Below are 17,489 nucleotides of genomic sequence, written 5' to 3' on the forward strand. Positions count from 1 at the left end.
TAATATACCTAATTATAAGTATACTAATGTAGTATAAGGATAAGTTCGTCTTTGTACACATCAACCGCCTTGCAAAAACATAGGGCACCTATGGTTTTTCAGATTTTAGGCATTTTTAGCTTATAAAGTAAGCTTTCATGCACATAAAATACAAAAACCATAGGTGCCCGTTTTTTTGAAAGGGGGTTTATATGTGAGCGTTTGCCAATTGTGTCTCTTTCATTATTTTTGTAAAAAAAGGGTTTATATACATACGTAATTCTGAGATTTGGTTGTACTGAACTAAGCCAGTTTACAAACAATCCTTCTTTAGTTAACAAAAACAAAGTTATGTAAATAAAGATTATTTTTATTCTGGGAACGTGCTTATTTCCACGGGAAATAGAAGTAGCGGCCAACACTTAGCTATTAAGTATCTATATTTTTGGACAATATTTGACAACATACACTTACCTACTCTTACTTACTTACTTACTGTTTCGGTGCAAGTTACCTGAAGTGTATCTTGATATCCGCCATGTCTTCCGATCTCAGGCCAACTCTTGCCAGATGACAGACCTGTAAGTTTTTTTTGGACGTCCAAACCTCTCCACGTCTTTAAACCCAACTGCTATGCACAGGCCTCCTCTCAGAATGAGAGGACTTGGGCCGTAGTTCCCACGCGAGCCCAGTGCGGCTTGGGAACTTTCTAGTTTCAGTCTTGTACCTACTTGAGCCCAGATTTTAAGAGAAACTGAAGTTGATTACTGTGATTCGATATTTTTACTTAAGTTTTCTCTCTGCTTCTATCCAGTTTCTACTCAATCATCATCATATCAGCCATAGGACGTCCACTGTTGGACATAGTCATCCTCCATAGACCTTCTGACCGGCTGAGGGATAATACCAGAAGATGGGCAGCAGCGTCTTCTTGGCTACTTTTACATCCTAAACTGCGATTGCCAAGCCCCCCCCCCCATAAACCTCTACTCAATAGACAATCATTATCCCTAAGCCAAAACAATGACACAATTAGTTTAATGGTGTGAAAGTTCATAATTAAGTGTTATTACAACGATTCATTAATGTATGTAGGAACATAGGTATGTATGTATGAGTACAAAACTGTTTTTTTTTCCAAATCCGGTTTTTCTCTTTTCCAGTAGACTCGGTAAAGCAATTTTAATGAGACATTACATGACGCATTGTACCCAATTCTGCAGCTACTGCGCAAAAACTTTTTAATAAAGGTTGTTACGCGGTTATCGCGACACGATTCTGTTTCGTGTTTTATTAGTTATATTCGAGTGGCGATACGCGGAATAATGATGTAAAAGCAGGGTGCTATGCCCCTCAAAGTGTCCCCGCTATACCTGGTGCGTAGTTACCTAAATTTATTCAAAGAGTGCGTTTACCTTTTCTGTACTACTTAAGTTGTTAGCCGTCTGTCGGTTGAAATGGTCACCTATTTAAGTAGGCATGCGATATGCAATGAAGATTATAAATTACCCATTCACTGTCGACAGTAGCATGGTCTATGGAATAGCGCAGTATGTAGGTGCCGATAGGTATTTCACGTTTAAACGACGTGAATAATTTTCGAAAAGATTGCACCGTGACAGATGTTAGTGAGCAATGTTTTTCTATCGTATTTTATCGGAAAAGTTTTTATTTATCTTGCTTTTAGGTAGATCTACCTACAAAAGAGCTCGTTTGAAAAAGCAGCTGTATTTAATTAACCCATGCCATTAGTTATTTTATTTGCATTTTCCTCGTATTTGTTTTAGGAAACACGCGATCATAAAATTCTTGCCTAAACAGACGTGTCTCTACCGGGAAACTTTGCAAAAGCGAGACGCGACGCCAAGTTTTTTCCTTGATACTTTATCCTTCTATTTTTCTAAAGTTTCAGAGGATTACAAAATACTTGTAAAGAAAACTACACATAAGGTATAATTTCGCAGAGGTGGCGCCACCGTGCCTGTCACACATTTTCCTTGGGTTTTTCTCAGCTAAAGTTTTCAATAAAATTAACATCTGAGTTTCTTGTTCAAACAAATGCGCACAGATTATTTATGTAAATGTTCATTATAACGCACACATCGGCGTAGGCCTTTCATAACGTTCGTGACTAATGCATTGCAACAGCTAAGCGGCCCCAATACTTTGTTGAACTTGACACAAATTGCTGGATTTCTTTTAGGGCTACTTCATTTGCTGCGTAAAACGAATTTCGATAATGCATGTGACTCAACCAGGTGCATGAGTGGCTTCATTATTTTATTATGAACGTTGCGACTGATTTTGGACGTCAGTGAAAAAAGGGAATTGCACATTTGCTTAAAATCAGGCGTGATAGTGAAAGTGTAGATGTCAGTTCCCAATTTAAGTTCATTTACGTACATCAAATTACGAGGAATTACATCCTATTCAGTTGGTCATTTCAGTTCAGTTATTTCCATACACAGTTAAAAGTTTTTGGTACAAAAAATCTTTTTTAACACAAGCTTTTTTGGCTGACTGTACTTTATGTTGACTGTACTTGCATTGTCACCCAAACTACATTTGCATACCAAATTTTAAGTCACATTTCAAGTTGATGCCATTAACCGTTGAAGAGTTCCGTCCTGCGGAGACGATCCTGGCTAGACTGCTAGGATGTAACTACCTACAAGATTATTGTATTGTCACGCAATTTAAATAAATATACAAATTTCAAGTCAATCCAACTAGTGGAAGTTGGTCGAATTTAACTTGCAAGATTTGATTACACAGACAGACAGACAACGCGGGACAGGTGAAACTAAATAAAAGCTTGTAAAAAAGTAATTTTTAGTTCAGTAATTGATTCTAAATAGGTAAGTCAAGGCATAGGTTTATACAATACAATACAATACAAAGACTCTTTATTGTACACCAGACATAGTAAGCGATAAATATGATTTATATGTGTAGCGTCGAATGAAAAAAATGTGAAGTAGGTAGGTACTAGTAAACTCATATTTTAGTAATATTATCAAGTTTTGAACAAGAGTCTACGATCAATCTTACTATAATAAAATATTTATACGGTTTAAATTTTAATACTTCTATATAATATTTTCATATTAAGTAAATCATGCACAATTTCTAGGAAATATACTAAACGTCTTAGTAACATTATCTTATGGCGGCGGCGTCATAGACGCTTGTTGTTTTGCACTGAGTTGAATATAAAGGCATCCTTTTGCATTTGTTTGTTTAAAATCATACAGAACAGCCACGCTATATCATGTGGCCTATGTGATTACATTAAATAGCGTCGCGTAGAGAGATCGTTATGCACGATCGTACCAAAACTAAGTTAACTACATACAACTAAACTGGGTTGCTAAAGGGTTACCTAGTTTGCTAAAGTCGTTTAGAACTTTAAACAGGAGAACGGTTTTCTTTTTATTTCTCATATTAATCTTCAGGAAATAAAAGAAAACCGACGAATCCGGTGCGACATTAAATTTCTAGTTGTACTGTACATCAAATTTTGCACATTGCTAATTTTGGGTTTCGACCCTTACGCAAAAACCTACCGTTTGAAGCAGTTTGAAAGGCGACGTTGCCGTTCTGGCGGGGCTGTTACGGTGGGTCGAATCTGGTACCTGCGCCGCATGCCTTTCCTTTATCTGCAAAGGTGGGACAAGGACAAAAGAAAGGGGATCTGGCGAAATTCTCGAGGAAAGGAATATAATTTTTACGTGCATTGTTGCGAGCTTATCTAGTTTTTGTACACAGAAACGATCACGAGTCCATGAACATTAAAAATACTGTGTTAAAATCCACTTACGTGGGTAATGACTTTCTTACCTGATTGAAATCTGATGGATATTTCTTTTCACTAAGCGAGGATTACCCAAATTAAATATGTACTCGTACGTTACCATGGACGCGGGCAGGAATATTTTCAGACGGGTGCATTGCATCTTGTATCCGCATATAGGGAGGTGCATTAATTATAAGTTTCATTATGTATATTAGTCTAGTTCTATTTATTTTCTTTTGCGCTAGGGGAGTGCAAATACACCTCATTGCACCCCCATCCTGGTGCACATATATGTAACTGCTCGAAAGGAAAAACTTCTTGACCGACCAAGAGCGTGGCGACAATAAATATTCAATACCCTTATTAAGGCCCTATTTATTGGAGCATACTACCACATAATCAAAGCAGCTATTGAATACATACCTGACAAAGTATATTTTTAAAGCTAGTCGTATTTTCAATACTAACAATGGAAATTGTAACGTATTTCTAAATCAAAAAGATTCAATTTCCAATTCAATGCGTGGTCGCTAAATCGCCTCTACCTTATTAAGGGTTTTAGTTTTGATGAATTTAGCTTGTGTAAAGGAGCGGACACCTTGCTTCTAACAAATTTAGGATTTAAAGCCTAATATTTTGTGAACGAACCCCTAAATCAGAAAATGGCCGTTGCAAACTTATAATAGCATTGAGAAATGAAATTATCTGTTCATACTCCGTTTAAACAAAACAGTAAATAAGTAAATGAATAAATAAAACACTGTAAAAAGAAATATTATTTTAATTTACCGCATTTTAAATGCACTTAACAATCACATTGAATATTTATTTTTCATTCCAGTCTTACCGTCATGTCAAGCAATGCGATGTCACTACATTTTGTGCGAAAAGTTTTAACAGTGGGTCGCAATTAACTTGTTTTGACACTACATTTAGGAGCTGTTTCACCATCCATTGATTAGAGCTAACTGACGGTTAAAAAATGTATGTAGTGTGTGTAGGGCGTCCTGAGGCACGGTAGCGGATGGGTGCGAGGGGCTGAAGACAGTGTTGTGGCGCGCCATGGAAGAGGCCTATGTCCAACAGTGGGTGATGATGATGATGACGGTTAAATGTGATGCCGTCTCTATTTGTTTTGTTTGAATAGACGGAGACGGCATCACATTTAACCGTCAGTTAACGCTTCAATGGATGGTGAAACAGCCCCTTAGGGTCTCCCCATATCTACCGACGCCAAATCGGCTTTAGCTTTATGTCCATGTTTTTATACAAGTAGGTAAACTTAAAACCGCCAGTGCGGCTGCTTGCATTAGTTTATTTGATTCACAAAGTCACGCACTTAAAATCCGCGGCGGTTTAGCCGTAGAGCGGCCTCGGCCATTAAAGCGAAAAAGACGTCTTCCCATCGTTAAACGTCGTTTCGCGTCGGCCGAGCCGATTGAAGTCTTTTTCGCTTTCGTTGCTTGGATATATAGAGTATTTTAATCGGCAAAAGCCAATTCCGCTTATGTTTGGGGAGACTCTTATTATCATATATAATTAATCACTGTTTAAACAGTACGAAATGTCTACTATTCGGCAAATATTAGTCAATATGGTTGGTACCGAGATCAGTCTACTATTATCAGAAGCTTAAGAGCGATTACACCTGCTGAGCTGGCAACGTTGCATTTTTGTTAGTTTTTCTCTATTATTTCATAAAAATTAAATAAAAAATAAAAATGTGGCCTGATATAACTGTTCTTAATATATAAGTTAATGTGTCTAGTGTCTATTGAAATAATTATTCGTGATAGACTTTTATTTTCTTTAAAAACGAACAAATGTTTATTAACCACATTTTTAATTTTTATGGAATGATCGAGAAAAACTATCAAAAATACAACGTTGCCAGCTCAGCAGGTATAAACGCTCTTAATAAAAATAACAATATTTTACATTCTGCAATATTGTTTTTGGTTTGCTTCATTCAAAAACTGTAAAATACGAAAAAGGTTGTGAAATATAGTTGCCCAACCAATAGTTCCGCAAAAAAACAAAAACCTTCTTCGATATAAGTAATACTACGCTGATCTAAAATTCGACTGACAGGTATGCGTCACTCAAAATATAACATCGTTGATGGAAAATGTTGTCATGTCAGGGTAAATAAAAATAACAATGCACATATTACAAAATCAGATTTTCTCTTATATCTTACGAAATTCTTGTTTACTAAAATTAGGATTACCTCTAATAAAACCACTTAGCGATTATAAGACGTCGAATGACGTTCCAGAAACACTTACCTACATAATAATAAAAGATAGGATTACATACGACGTTTTAGTAACGACACTCTGCCCTTAAAGCTACTGCCGAACGATACGGCATCGCTGTCGAAGGTAATCTTATCAAAATTTTAATGTAACAAAAGCTGCCGTTCATTGTCAATCATTGTTTGAATTTCTAATTGCAACAACAATGCCCTATCTATTGGGAAGGTTCTAAGTTGCTCCGCTAAATTGTTAGCAAATATCTGCATTTCATCGGCGACAACAGTCATAAGAGGTGGACCTGACGTTGCTGAGGGTAATGAAGAACGAGATGGTGCTACATTTCGCGAAGGAACTAAGGTTGGCATCGTAATTGTTTCACTGGTGGCAGTTGATTGGGCTACAAGTCTTGTTTCTTCATCTGCTTCAAATTCTTCTTTGACTATCACTGTGTAGTCTTCAGCTTCTGGGGCAAGGGGGTCTTGATTCTGTAATCGAATTTTATGTAAGTAAAACAGTTGACTGACTTAAACTGTAAATCTGTATTTAGGACAAAGGTCAGTTACATTACCTACTAATATGCATACGTTTCACCGTACTTGCTATTAAGCACGCCATAGCTAAATGTGCAGCATTTTTAAGAACAGTCTCAAAAGTCTTGTGTAATGTGTTCAAGCATAATCTATCAAGCACAATCGTTTTAACTATATTCACGAACCAGCAAAAGCAGTAAGCAATAGAAAAATAAGCATTAATAATAGTAGATTGTTCAAGGGACTAAAACAAGCTATAATGACAAGAAATGTTTAGCCACTCGAGCAGAGCGAGGGTGGCTATTATTTCGAGTGTCATTATGGTTGTTTAGTCTCGCGTTAAACACTACCTTTTCACTTTGAATACGAGGAAAAAAACAACGGTCTGTTCAAATTACAATATTAGGTACTTTTAAAAAACGTACGCTCGAGTAATGGACATCTCAAATAGAAAAAAAAAAATTGTTACGCCGTTTTTTCTTTTAATTTATTGTTCATGAGGTGACGCTTTAAATGCTTGCATATTTAGTCAACAATCCTCCATTCACAAACACCGTGATTGGCTGTTTAGGGGATTGCAACGTACATTTAAAAAAAAACTTTAATCCCTAGAGATTAATGAGGAGCTTTAGTTCCGATATGTAAAGACTAAAGTAACATTTTAAGACCGTGAGAAGTGAAAAATTAGTAGTAATAATTATACACAATTAAAACGGCACGTAAGTATTATCATATTTTTTATGATTACGAAAAAAATTGACAGAAAACTTACGTCAGCAATCGGTTCCAGTTCTTCTTTTATTCTGTAAAAGAAATTATTTTTTAATATTTAATAACAATAAGGAACAACAGAGAGGTTAACCTGTAGCTAGATGATACCGATTGTCTTCTTGGATTGGTAAATTTTAGCGAGAAAAATGTCTTTTTCTACAATGGTATACTGCCCTCCTACCTAAGTCAAAAGGCGCTATCTCAAAAAAAATCACTTTTGACTTATTAATACTTACTATTGTGTAGCTTAAAACATCCTGCATCGCATGGTGTAAGTGAGAGAAAAGCGTTTTTTTTTTGAGATAGCGTCTTTTGGCTTAGGAGGGCAGTGTAATACCATTGTGGTAAAAGGCAATGGTTATTATATTAAACTAGGTGTTGACCACGGTTTCGCCCCGTATCAGTATTTTTTATTTAATTGTGTTACGCACAAACCTTGTCCTGACAATAACGAATACAAAAAAAAAACTTATCTAATTCGGTGCCGTCGTTCGGAAGTTATGCGCATACATACATTTCGGAAATCCATTTTTATTTATAGAGATAAATAAATAAACATAAATATCATGGGACACTTGACACCGATCGAACCAGTCCCAAACTAAGCAAAGCTATTATGTACTATGGATACTAGGCAACGGATAAACATACTTATATAGATAAATACATGCTTTAAACATCTAAGACCCGAGAACAAACATTCGTATTATTCATACAAATATCTGCCCCGGCCGGGGATCGAACCCGGAACCTCATACTTCGTAGTCAGGTTCTCTTACCACTTGGCCATCGGGTCGTCGGCGTTATACAATAAGATTTTGACGGCTTGCGTATTAGATATTTAGGTTTCTGTATACTTGCCTTATTTGGCATTCAGGGCTGACTTTTGTAGTGCTAACTAATATTTCCGGGAAATACTCTTTTCGTGGTTTGACTTTTCTCTCGATATCCACGTTAATTTTCGGAAGAGGTTTACTAGGTTCGTTTTTTTTTCTGGCTTTGTAGACTTTCCTTTTCTTCGGTGGTTGCGATGATGTCGACGCGATCGATGGTGCTATTTTCTGACGGTCACGCAAAGGCCTGTAATTAATAATTGTAATTAATATATAATGTCTACCTCAACGACGAGCAGACTTGCCGGTGCAGCGGCGGATACCCGATGCGGTTTAAGGCCATATACGAGTGCCTCGGCGCCCAGTACGAGTTCGTCGCATTCGGTGTGTCGAGACACTCGGTTCGTGGGGCAAGGGCGCACTTCACTTGGTATATTCTCCGAAATACTTGGCTGTACGAATGAGATGTACTATTTCATTTCTAGCATGAGCGAAGGAGATTTCAATAGCGCAATGCGAATACACAACGCCAAGTGAAGTGCCACCATGAGAGACAGGCAACAGGTCCTCGCGCAGGCAGCTTTCTCGCACAAAGACTCGCTATAGCAATTCAAAGTGGGAATGCTGCCTACGTGATGGGCACCCTATCTAAGGGTCCAAATTTAGATAATAATTTTTAGTTTTAATATTTGTTTAGCTATTTTAAGTTATGTTAATTTTATACTTTGTTTGTACTACTTACTATATGTTGGTGTGCATTAAAATTGAGAATGACATAAAATAAAATTATAATTATGTCAGCGCTCTACAAACAAACGAGGATCAATATTACTGAGTAACTAAAAATAGCTCACAACATTATGTAAACTTACTTCCCACCAATAATTGTGCAGCTTTCTGGCTCTACAAATTTTTGTTTGTTTTCTAATTTTGGTTTTGTTAGGTTGTATCTGTGGACAAGAAAAAGTTATGAACGATTTTGAAGTTTAGAACGGATTAAAATTTTAAAATACGTTTGATTATCGGAGAAAGCAAATTAAATAAAAGTAAAATAAACTCACTTTCTGATAACATTTTTGCACAATACTGAGAGTTTCTTGGGACAGTTACGTATCGTTCTGAAACAAAAATACTAAATTAATAAAACAAGGTGAATTTGTTGTTATGATTGTGGCCTGTCAAGGTAACCGGGTTGCAAGAGCTACAGTGTCAGTACATGGTACAGTTTATATGAGGCGACGACATACGCATTTTTTATCCCTACGTTAAGAGCGCACAAACATTTCGTCCCAAGTTCCCAACTCGTCTCGTCACTAGCGCGATCTCCCGCGGCAGTGTTTCGCCCGCACGCACACTACCACGGTTTGCGACGACGCGTGCGTTACCAACAGCAGTAACACATCTTGATCATTGTACATTTCCCCCCCAACTGGTAGTAAACTTAAGAAAAAAAATGTTGTGATATAAATATTTTAATTTCTTAACAAAGTAATGTACTTTATTACAATATTTTTTATTTATCTTGCCCTATTAGTATGTCAGTTAATTAGTAAGTTAGTAATGGAGTAAATTTTGGAAGCTAAACTTGACTAAATATGCGTTATTAGATTGAGTTAAAATTTTATATACGTTTGTAATCAGATGACAATGCAATATTATTTTGATATGAAGCTGATCATTAGATGGAGCTGGAGGGTGGCCATAGGAACTCTGTAATAAATCTATATAACCACATCGAGTTTCGGCTCGTTTGATTCATCTTTACAAGTATTTTAGCCCTAGATGGTAACAATGGATAAAAGTACAGTCAGTAAAAAAACTTGCAACAAAAATTTAATTTTTCAGTTAAATGAATCATCATCATTGCTCTTTCTTGATCATTGCAATAATTTTACCTTATAGTGAGCTTGAGAAAAACAAGTCATTTTAATTTTAATTTATTCAAAAAAGATTACTAAGTAAGCTAGTTACTTGTATCTCTAATTGGTATTGTATTGGTAACTAACCTGTTTCTTGCAGTTTCAGTCTGTTTTCTTATTCGCCTGTAAATAAGTGCCAGCTTAAAATCATAAAAAGTAATGTTACAATAGAATATATATTTAACAAAAAAAAATGTATTTGTGGAGCTAGATTTCGGTCTTGGATTTACAGTAATGGGAATTAATAATGATGAATAACCTTTTTAAAGCAGCTTGCGCAACTGTAAGTTTTTTGCGTTTTTTCTTCCCATATAATTGTCGTTTAGTGCCCATGTCTGAAACTATAAGAATTTTACTGTAAAACAAGCTTTATTTACCTACACATAAACATTTACATGCGCTTCTATTTTGACATATTTTTCTCGCTCCATCCACAATCATCCATTACTCTCGTCTCGTCATAGTACATCTAATTTGGCCTATCTTCAGTACATCACTGATCTGGTCGATATAACGTTTGTCGACAGACTTGCCCTAACCTAAGACACTTCCCGTGTAAATTTTTAACACAAGTTTTTTTTTCTTTGCTAAATGTACTTTAAGCCCTGGTTATCTAGGACCAAAGTACTCGTCAAGACGAAGCTAATGAGTCCAAATTCGATGGGGTTATGTTGTTTTATTACAGAGTTCTTATAGCTACCTTCCAGCTCCATCATCAGTTAGATCAGCTCCGTACGGAGCTACACGTACGGAGCTACACGTGTCTTAATAGTATTGAATTGTCATCCGATCCGACATAGCATAACGTACTCATGCAAAATTTAACCTCGCTCGGAAGTTGGGAAATAGGGCAAATTTAGATTCCAAGATTTTACCATACTAACTAACATACCTACATACTAATAGGGCGAGTTAAATAAAAGCTTTAATAACTTTTAGTTACATTTTAATACAATATTTTTTTGTTGAGTGTACCTTTGTCCCTAGTTACCACCTTGGACCAAAGTACTCGTCAATACAAATCTAATGAGCCTTAACTCGATGGGGCTATGTAGTTTTATTACAGAGTTCTTATGGCCACAATCCAGCTTCATCATTAGATCAGCTTCGTGTCATAATAATATTGCATTGTCATTTAATTTACATAGGCAAGCAAAGTTTCAGCTCAATCGGAAATCGGGAAGTGGGTCAAATTTAGCTTCCAAAATTTGACCAATACTAACACTAACATACATATGTACATACTAATAGGGCAAGTTAAATAAATCCTTGTGAAATGTAAAATGCATCTACCTACCCGTATTAGTTTTGACTGAAAAATGTGAAAAATTAAAACATTAAATTTTAAAATGTAAAATTACTTAGAACTTAAGTACATACATACCTAGTATCAAGCAATTGCAGACGCGCTATAACTATTGGGCGTTTGGGCGTGTACAATACACGCAGGCGCAGTAAAGTTGCAAGAGCGTAGAGCGATACGTCCGTTCCTAGGGAGAGCCCGGCGCTTACTGAGTCGTAACCATTTTTATGCGCGAGGTTATTATAATCGGTTTAGGACCAAAGTTAAGAAAATTGACAAAATTAAATAAAAGAAAGGGCATTATTGTTTGCTTGTACAAATTCAAGTTCTGAATGTATAGACGCTACTGACAAAATGGCGGCATGGGCGATGCAAAGCGTTGTTGCCAGCTCGTTGTATTGGCTACTTCTCTATGTGTGCAGTGTGCATTGCATGATGTTGAACGAATTGTACCATTGCAACTTTACTGTTATTTTTTATATTGCTAGCTGGGCCTTCTATGGTGCACCTACCTGGAGGACCTTATCATTTCCAACATCCTTGCCCGTCGATTCAGTTTCAATTTTGAAATTTTCGGCATTTTGATAACAAATTGCGGCGTCCTTCCGCTTACTTATGTAACAACTTAAATAAACAGTGTCCTATCAAAAATAATTATCACTTTATTTTTTAACTTAAAATACCAGTCCAACCGTAATCACAGCATCACGTCCTAGGTCGATGATACTTGGCGCGCGCGTCGCGGCGAGAGACAGGTTTCCCGTCTGACAGCCCAGTGGCGACTGCCGCCCGTCGCCCGCCCGCGTAAACAAAAGCGATGTTGAATTATATCGAATTCTCAAAAACGAATTCATATGATTGAAAAATGGTGAGGACACATTGAAGTGTACATCATTATGCCCTTTTGATCAAAGTTTTATGTCTAAGTATTGCAAAATAAGGGAGTTTAGACGCATTTTAGGTAGAGGAAAGGGTTCACGGTAAATTAATTTTCATGTGACATGGTAATTTAAAAAAAAACCGGCCAAGAGCGTGGCGGACACGCCCGATATAGGGTTCCGTAGCCATTACGAAAATAATAAGTAATATTTTTCTAAGGATTTCGTATTTTATACGGAATCTTCCAAGTTTAGGTACTCAAGCAAACTTAGCCGTTATAGTTTTCCTTGAAAGTTTGATATACTTACTACCATCCTGAATTTTTTCAAATTTTTCCACCCACCGGTTTAGATTTTAGAGGGGGGGGACGCTCGATTTTAATGAAAATTTGCACTTTAAAGTTGAATATTTCGCAAACACATCACTGAATCGAAAAATCGTCTTAGCAAACCCGTAATGGTTTTAGAAGACCTATCCAACGATATCCCACACTATAGGGTAGGATAAGAAAAAAAAATCACCCCCACTTTACGTCTATGGGACCTCCCATGCCGTGAGGTACCCTAAAAAAAATTTAAATAAACATTGGACTTTAGTACCTACTTCAGCTTAAAAGTCAATCAGACTACAAATTGAACGAGAATTGAGATTTTATCCCTAACCTACATTGCGTATTTTGCCAGAGTATCGCAGTATCGTGAGCGTGTTAACAGAGCAATGAAAAGAGAATTATCTACCACGTCGCGTCGTTAGCACGTAATTGTGGTACTGGGTAGAGGTCACAGTCGGCGCCGGCGCAGACAGCTGTGACGGATGTGACGAGACACACACACACAGGCGCGCCAGTAGGCAGGACACGTTTTAACGACTTTTTTATCGTAAATGGTTTGATACTGTAGAGACGACGTCACATAATAATAATGTATAATAAATCTACGTTAATGGTAAAGGTCTTTCTATAGTTGCCAAGGAAATAAATATAAATCCCATTATCCCACTAATATTATAAATGCGAAAGTTTGTAAGTCTGTTTGTTTGTTACTTTATCACGTCTAAGCCGCTGAACCGATTTAGATGAAATTCGGTGTACAGACACAGAATAAGTACTTAATAGTACAAGTACAGATAGTTTGAGTAGGTACCGGGGAAGGACATAGGATAGTTTTTATCAAGGAAAGTTGTACTTACAGTTCCTGTGGGATAAGCGATAACCGAATTCTACGTGGACGGGTAACGGTTATTAATACATATTTATGTAGTTCACACAGCCATTTTAGTACTGAATTAGCTTAGTTTTGTTTCCCTAAACAGTAATACCCGTCGCCTAACACCTTCGCTCGAAGTAAAATCACCATTAATACAAATAAGCAATTTATTTGCATTAAAAATTAGGTCAGGTAATTTGCGAATATATTCTTCAATAATCCACCAAAGTAAACGTAAAGGTAAAGTTTTAAAGTAACTTAAAAAAAGGCTTCATATTTTGAAAAGTAAAAAGTAAAAATTAGTAACGATAATAGCATAAAAAGTAAGCATAGTTAAGGTTATAAAGTATCTATGTCTTTTTAACGTGCCTTGAGACTTTTTGTATCTATTTTTGCTGCTAATTTTGTATCGGTTTAACAAAATAAGTAATTTACAATCATATCTTTTGTTGGATTTTAAATGACAATTATTTAAAATCCAATTTTTTGATAATATGCGACTTAAAAAATCTTATTTTAATTTTCTCCTTATAAAAATTAGACGTACCTATTAGGAAATGATCACTTTGGTGTGTTTTTTTTAAATTTCTTAGATATATTGATGGATTCGGCTTACGGGTCTATAAAATGAATTATTGAAACATATTTTGACAGTAAATTCACTAATAATATTTTTGCTGTTTTAATTATTGTATTGCAGCTCCTCTGAATTCAGAGAAGAAAAAAACACAAAACGAAACAATGTAAATTTTAATGCGAGTTCGAAAATGAAAGTTTAATCATTTTATACTACTAATATTATAAATAAGTGGAAGGGAGTGGTCTCTGCCTACCCCTACGGGAAAGAGGCGTGATTATATGTATGTATGTATGTATATTATAAATGCGAATGTATGTGTGTTTGTATGATTGTCCGTCTTTCACGTCGAAACTGAGCTACGGATCAACGTGATTCTTGGCATAGAGATAGTTGATGACTAAAATAAAGGAGTAATTACAATTACGTATGCAAACCCATTCCTGATTGTTGATTTTGCTCTTCATTTTTCTCTCCGTTTTGCTTCATACGTTTATTTTTACTAAAATATGTGCATTACAAGCTTAAGCGATAAGGCCGCCTATTGCTTACCTTGTGTTTTTTCTCTGTGTATCTGTTTTCTGTATCGCTTACTATTTCCGGTGTACAATAAAGAAAAACGGCGTCCGCGGACCGGGAGACGAGCTGTCGGTAGGCCTCCAACAAGATGGAGCGACGACCTGGTTAAGATCGCGGGATTGCGGTGGATGCGAAAAGCACAAGACCGGTCTGAGTGGAGAGCCTTATGGGAAGCCTATGTCCAGCAGTGGACGTCTTTCGGCTGACATGATGATGATGATGATGAATAAAGAGTGATTGTATTGTATTGTATTGTTGTACAAGAAATATTGTTTTATAAGTTGCGATTCAAGATATTATCACACGACATTAGACCTTATGTATGAATAGTGCAGCAGAATACCAGCGCTCGGCTTGAGTATCAGACTATAAGGACGTAAATCGAGCGTCGACCTTGACCTCTAAGTTTATCAATATAGTAAATTAAAAGTACTTACTTTACAAATTCCATCATCTTATCGTATTTTTGACGATACGAGCGCTTTTTTGCTACCCGTTTATTTATTTTTTGTTCCCCATTTTATTATAATATTTACAGTTAACACACTGAACTAAATATTTACACTTCTTATACCGGGTGTGGCCTGTAATATGAGCAAATAATTAAAACATAGATCATACTCGTCAAACTGAACAACATTAGTTCAGCGACTTTTAAAAATAATAAGTTTTTCTAAATTTTACTACATTTTTAAGTTTATTCGAAGAAGCAATGTAAAGCAAAATGCTTGATGTTTGTAGCATGACAGGCGACGTCAGTTGTGTTCTAGGATGGTGTACATTGATAACAGTATCTAATTTGTAATGAAAAAAATTCAAAGACTCCATTATTTTTAAAAGTCACTGAACTAATGTTGTTCAGTTTGACAAGGACGATCTATGTTTTAATTTTTTGCTCGTATTACAGGCCACGCCCGGTATACTAAACTCTAATATAGATAAGTATGTACACAGTTCTTAGATTTTTAACACAAGTTTTCGAACTTTACGATGCGCAAACGAGAAGCAAAGGTCCGTCTAGCACGGCGCGTCGCCGCACACTGACTGACTGTCTATTTGTATCGGAGTAAACGAGAGCCCACTGTCGCTGTTACTGGGCAGCCGGGTTTTAGAAGATAATAATAAATAAATATTGAAATAAAAAAAGTATGGATTATTTGTGAAATATGACTCGTTAGTGGTTTAGGTATAAATATGTTGACTTCATGTTTTTAATTGCAGACCCATTCGTTTTAAAAATAAAGACATAGAACCGTTTAACGATGATTTTAAGACCAATCTTTCCAATTAGTTTTTATCGAGCCTATTTCGTCCAATTATGTATCGAGTCCGACCACGGTCTTTGAAATATGATGAATATATATTTTTTAATAAGCTAGAACAAATAGTTGTTCTTAAAAAAACTGCTTAAATAACATCAATTTCAACAAAATTAGGTCGTGTCACCCTCTTAAAGCCGAGTTTAGACTTGCAAGAAAAATCGTGCAAGTTGAATTATTAGTAGACCACTACAAACTCGTTGGCTTACGGCCTCGCAATGTAATGCAACTTGCACCACTTTTCTTGCAAGTCTAAACTCGGCTTATGATTTCGTGTCAGCTTTTTTTACCCGACTGCAAGTAATGGTAATGTTTTATCGTAGTCGGGCTAGATGCATATATAGATAAATATCACTATGTTATGTACTGACGTCTATGTCTTGGTGATATTATATAAATAAACTCATTGATAAGAGACGAGCTACTGTTTAAAAAAGTTCCTCAAAGAAAGTTCTAAAATGATAGTTCAAGATTTTGATCCGTTCTTTTCAACGCTTATAATTGTTCCAATCGTTTAACTTTTGACAGCTCGAGTACTAATTAAAATAGTGATGTTCTGATGCGTTACCGATTGAATTTCTTTTAACTATCGATTTTATTCATGAAGTAGTTTTAATCGATTTAACACATTCATATTTTATTTTTGCTCAACATTTTGCATTGTTTTATAAACATTCACAGGTGTTTAAGTTAATTTATCTTATTAAAATAAACCATTTATGTTAGGTTAATAATGTTTATCACTTCCGACGGTAATTTTAGTAATTTTGTCAATTATGAAGCGGCAACACTGGACACGGCAGCGACGCCAGCGGGGCTACTACGAAACTCGAAACTCGAAATTCGTGTCGTGCGGTCCCTCTGACACTTATACTATTTAATACGAGAGCGAGAGGGACGGTACGATACGAACTTCAAGTTTCGTAGTAGCCCTGCAGTCTGTTGTCACTCACAACGAGACGCCCATGGTAAAATGGTATGGCCATGGTATAATTAAAAATAGTATTACAGTGCCTATTTTCGTTGTTTTTACTTTTTAATCCCTAGTCATTTTTTATAAATACGATGAAATTATTATGCCGCTATTGGGAAACCCACGGGGGTTTATGTAATAGTAGGCGAGTTACAGCTGTTCATATTAATGTATTTATTATTTTTAAATGATTTTGATCTAAAATATAATCACAATAATTTTAAATGTATGTTTCATTTATAAAATCGATTTACTTCAAAACGGTTTTTATAGTCTATGGTCATTCATTATGAATGGCACATCACTAAGAAAGCGGTGCCCGTCCATGAAGTACGGTATTCTCTGTAGTCCATTGTACCGCAAAATTATTGTAAAACTTCACGTGCGTGATCTGTCAAAAGTTAAATAAACTATTGGAACGACAATACAGGCGCGTAACACGAAGTATCCTTCCTGGCGGTGACAGATTGACCATTTTTTCTCGTACCTAAATGTAGTAAGTACATTTTTTTTTTCAATTAGCACACAATTTAGTACATATTTCGTAAATTTTCTTGATGTGAGTTTG

At 36.0% G+C, this 17,489-nt stretch overlaps 2 protein-coding genes across 20 annotated transcripts in view; one reads left to right on the plus strand and one right to left on the minus strand.

The window, feature by feature from the left end:
- LOC141427563 (uncharacterized) overlaps window positions 1-17,489 on the plus strand; it is a 271,369-nt gene that overhangs the window by 205,086 nt on the left and 48,794 nt on the right. The gene's annotated exons all lie outside the window — the stretch shown is intronic.
- Window positions 4,541-17,489, minus strand: part of LOC141427561 (uncharacterized) — a 38,697-nt gene continuing 25,748 nt past the window's right edge. For 9 of the 15 annotated variants that reach the window (XM_074087130.1, XM_074087120.1, XM_074087118.1 and 6 more), the window contains 5 exons: window positions 9,229-9,285; window positions 9,040-9,117; window positions 8,196-8,414; window positions 7,336-7,366; window positions 4,541-6,518 (listed from right to left, as the gene is read on the minus strand). In XM_074087130.1, coding sequence (XP_073943231.1) covers window positions 6,177-6,518; window positions 7,336-7,366; window positions 8,196-8,414; window positions 9,040-9,117; window positions 9,229-9,285 — 727 coding nt within the window. In that variant the 3' untranslated portion in view covers window positions 4,541-6,176. Of the gene's footprint in view, window positions 6,519-7,335; window positions 7,367-8,195; window positions 8,415-9,039; window positions 9,118-9,228; window positions 9,286-10,173; window positions 10,210-10,345; window positions 10,428-11,470; window positions 11,561-11,901; window positions 12,014-12,081; window positions 13,460-15,066; window positions 15,636-17,489 lie in introns of those variants that run through there. The other 6 variants (XM_074087127.1, XM_074087128.1, XM_074087126.1 and 3 more) reach the window with 5 other exon arrangements.

The sequence above is a fragment of the Choristoneura fumiferana genome, chromosome 4 (assembly GCF_025370935.1).
Source record: "Choristoneura fumiferana chromosome 4, NRCan_CFum_1, whole genome shotgun sequence".
Classification (NCBI taxonomy): domain Eukaryota; kingdom Metazoa; phylum Arthropoda; class Insecta; order Lepidoptera; family Tortricidae; genus Choristoneura; species Choristoneura fumiferana.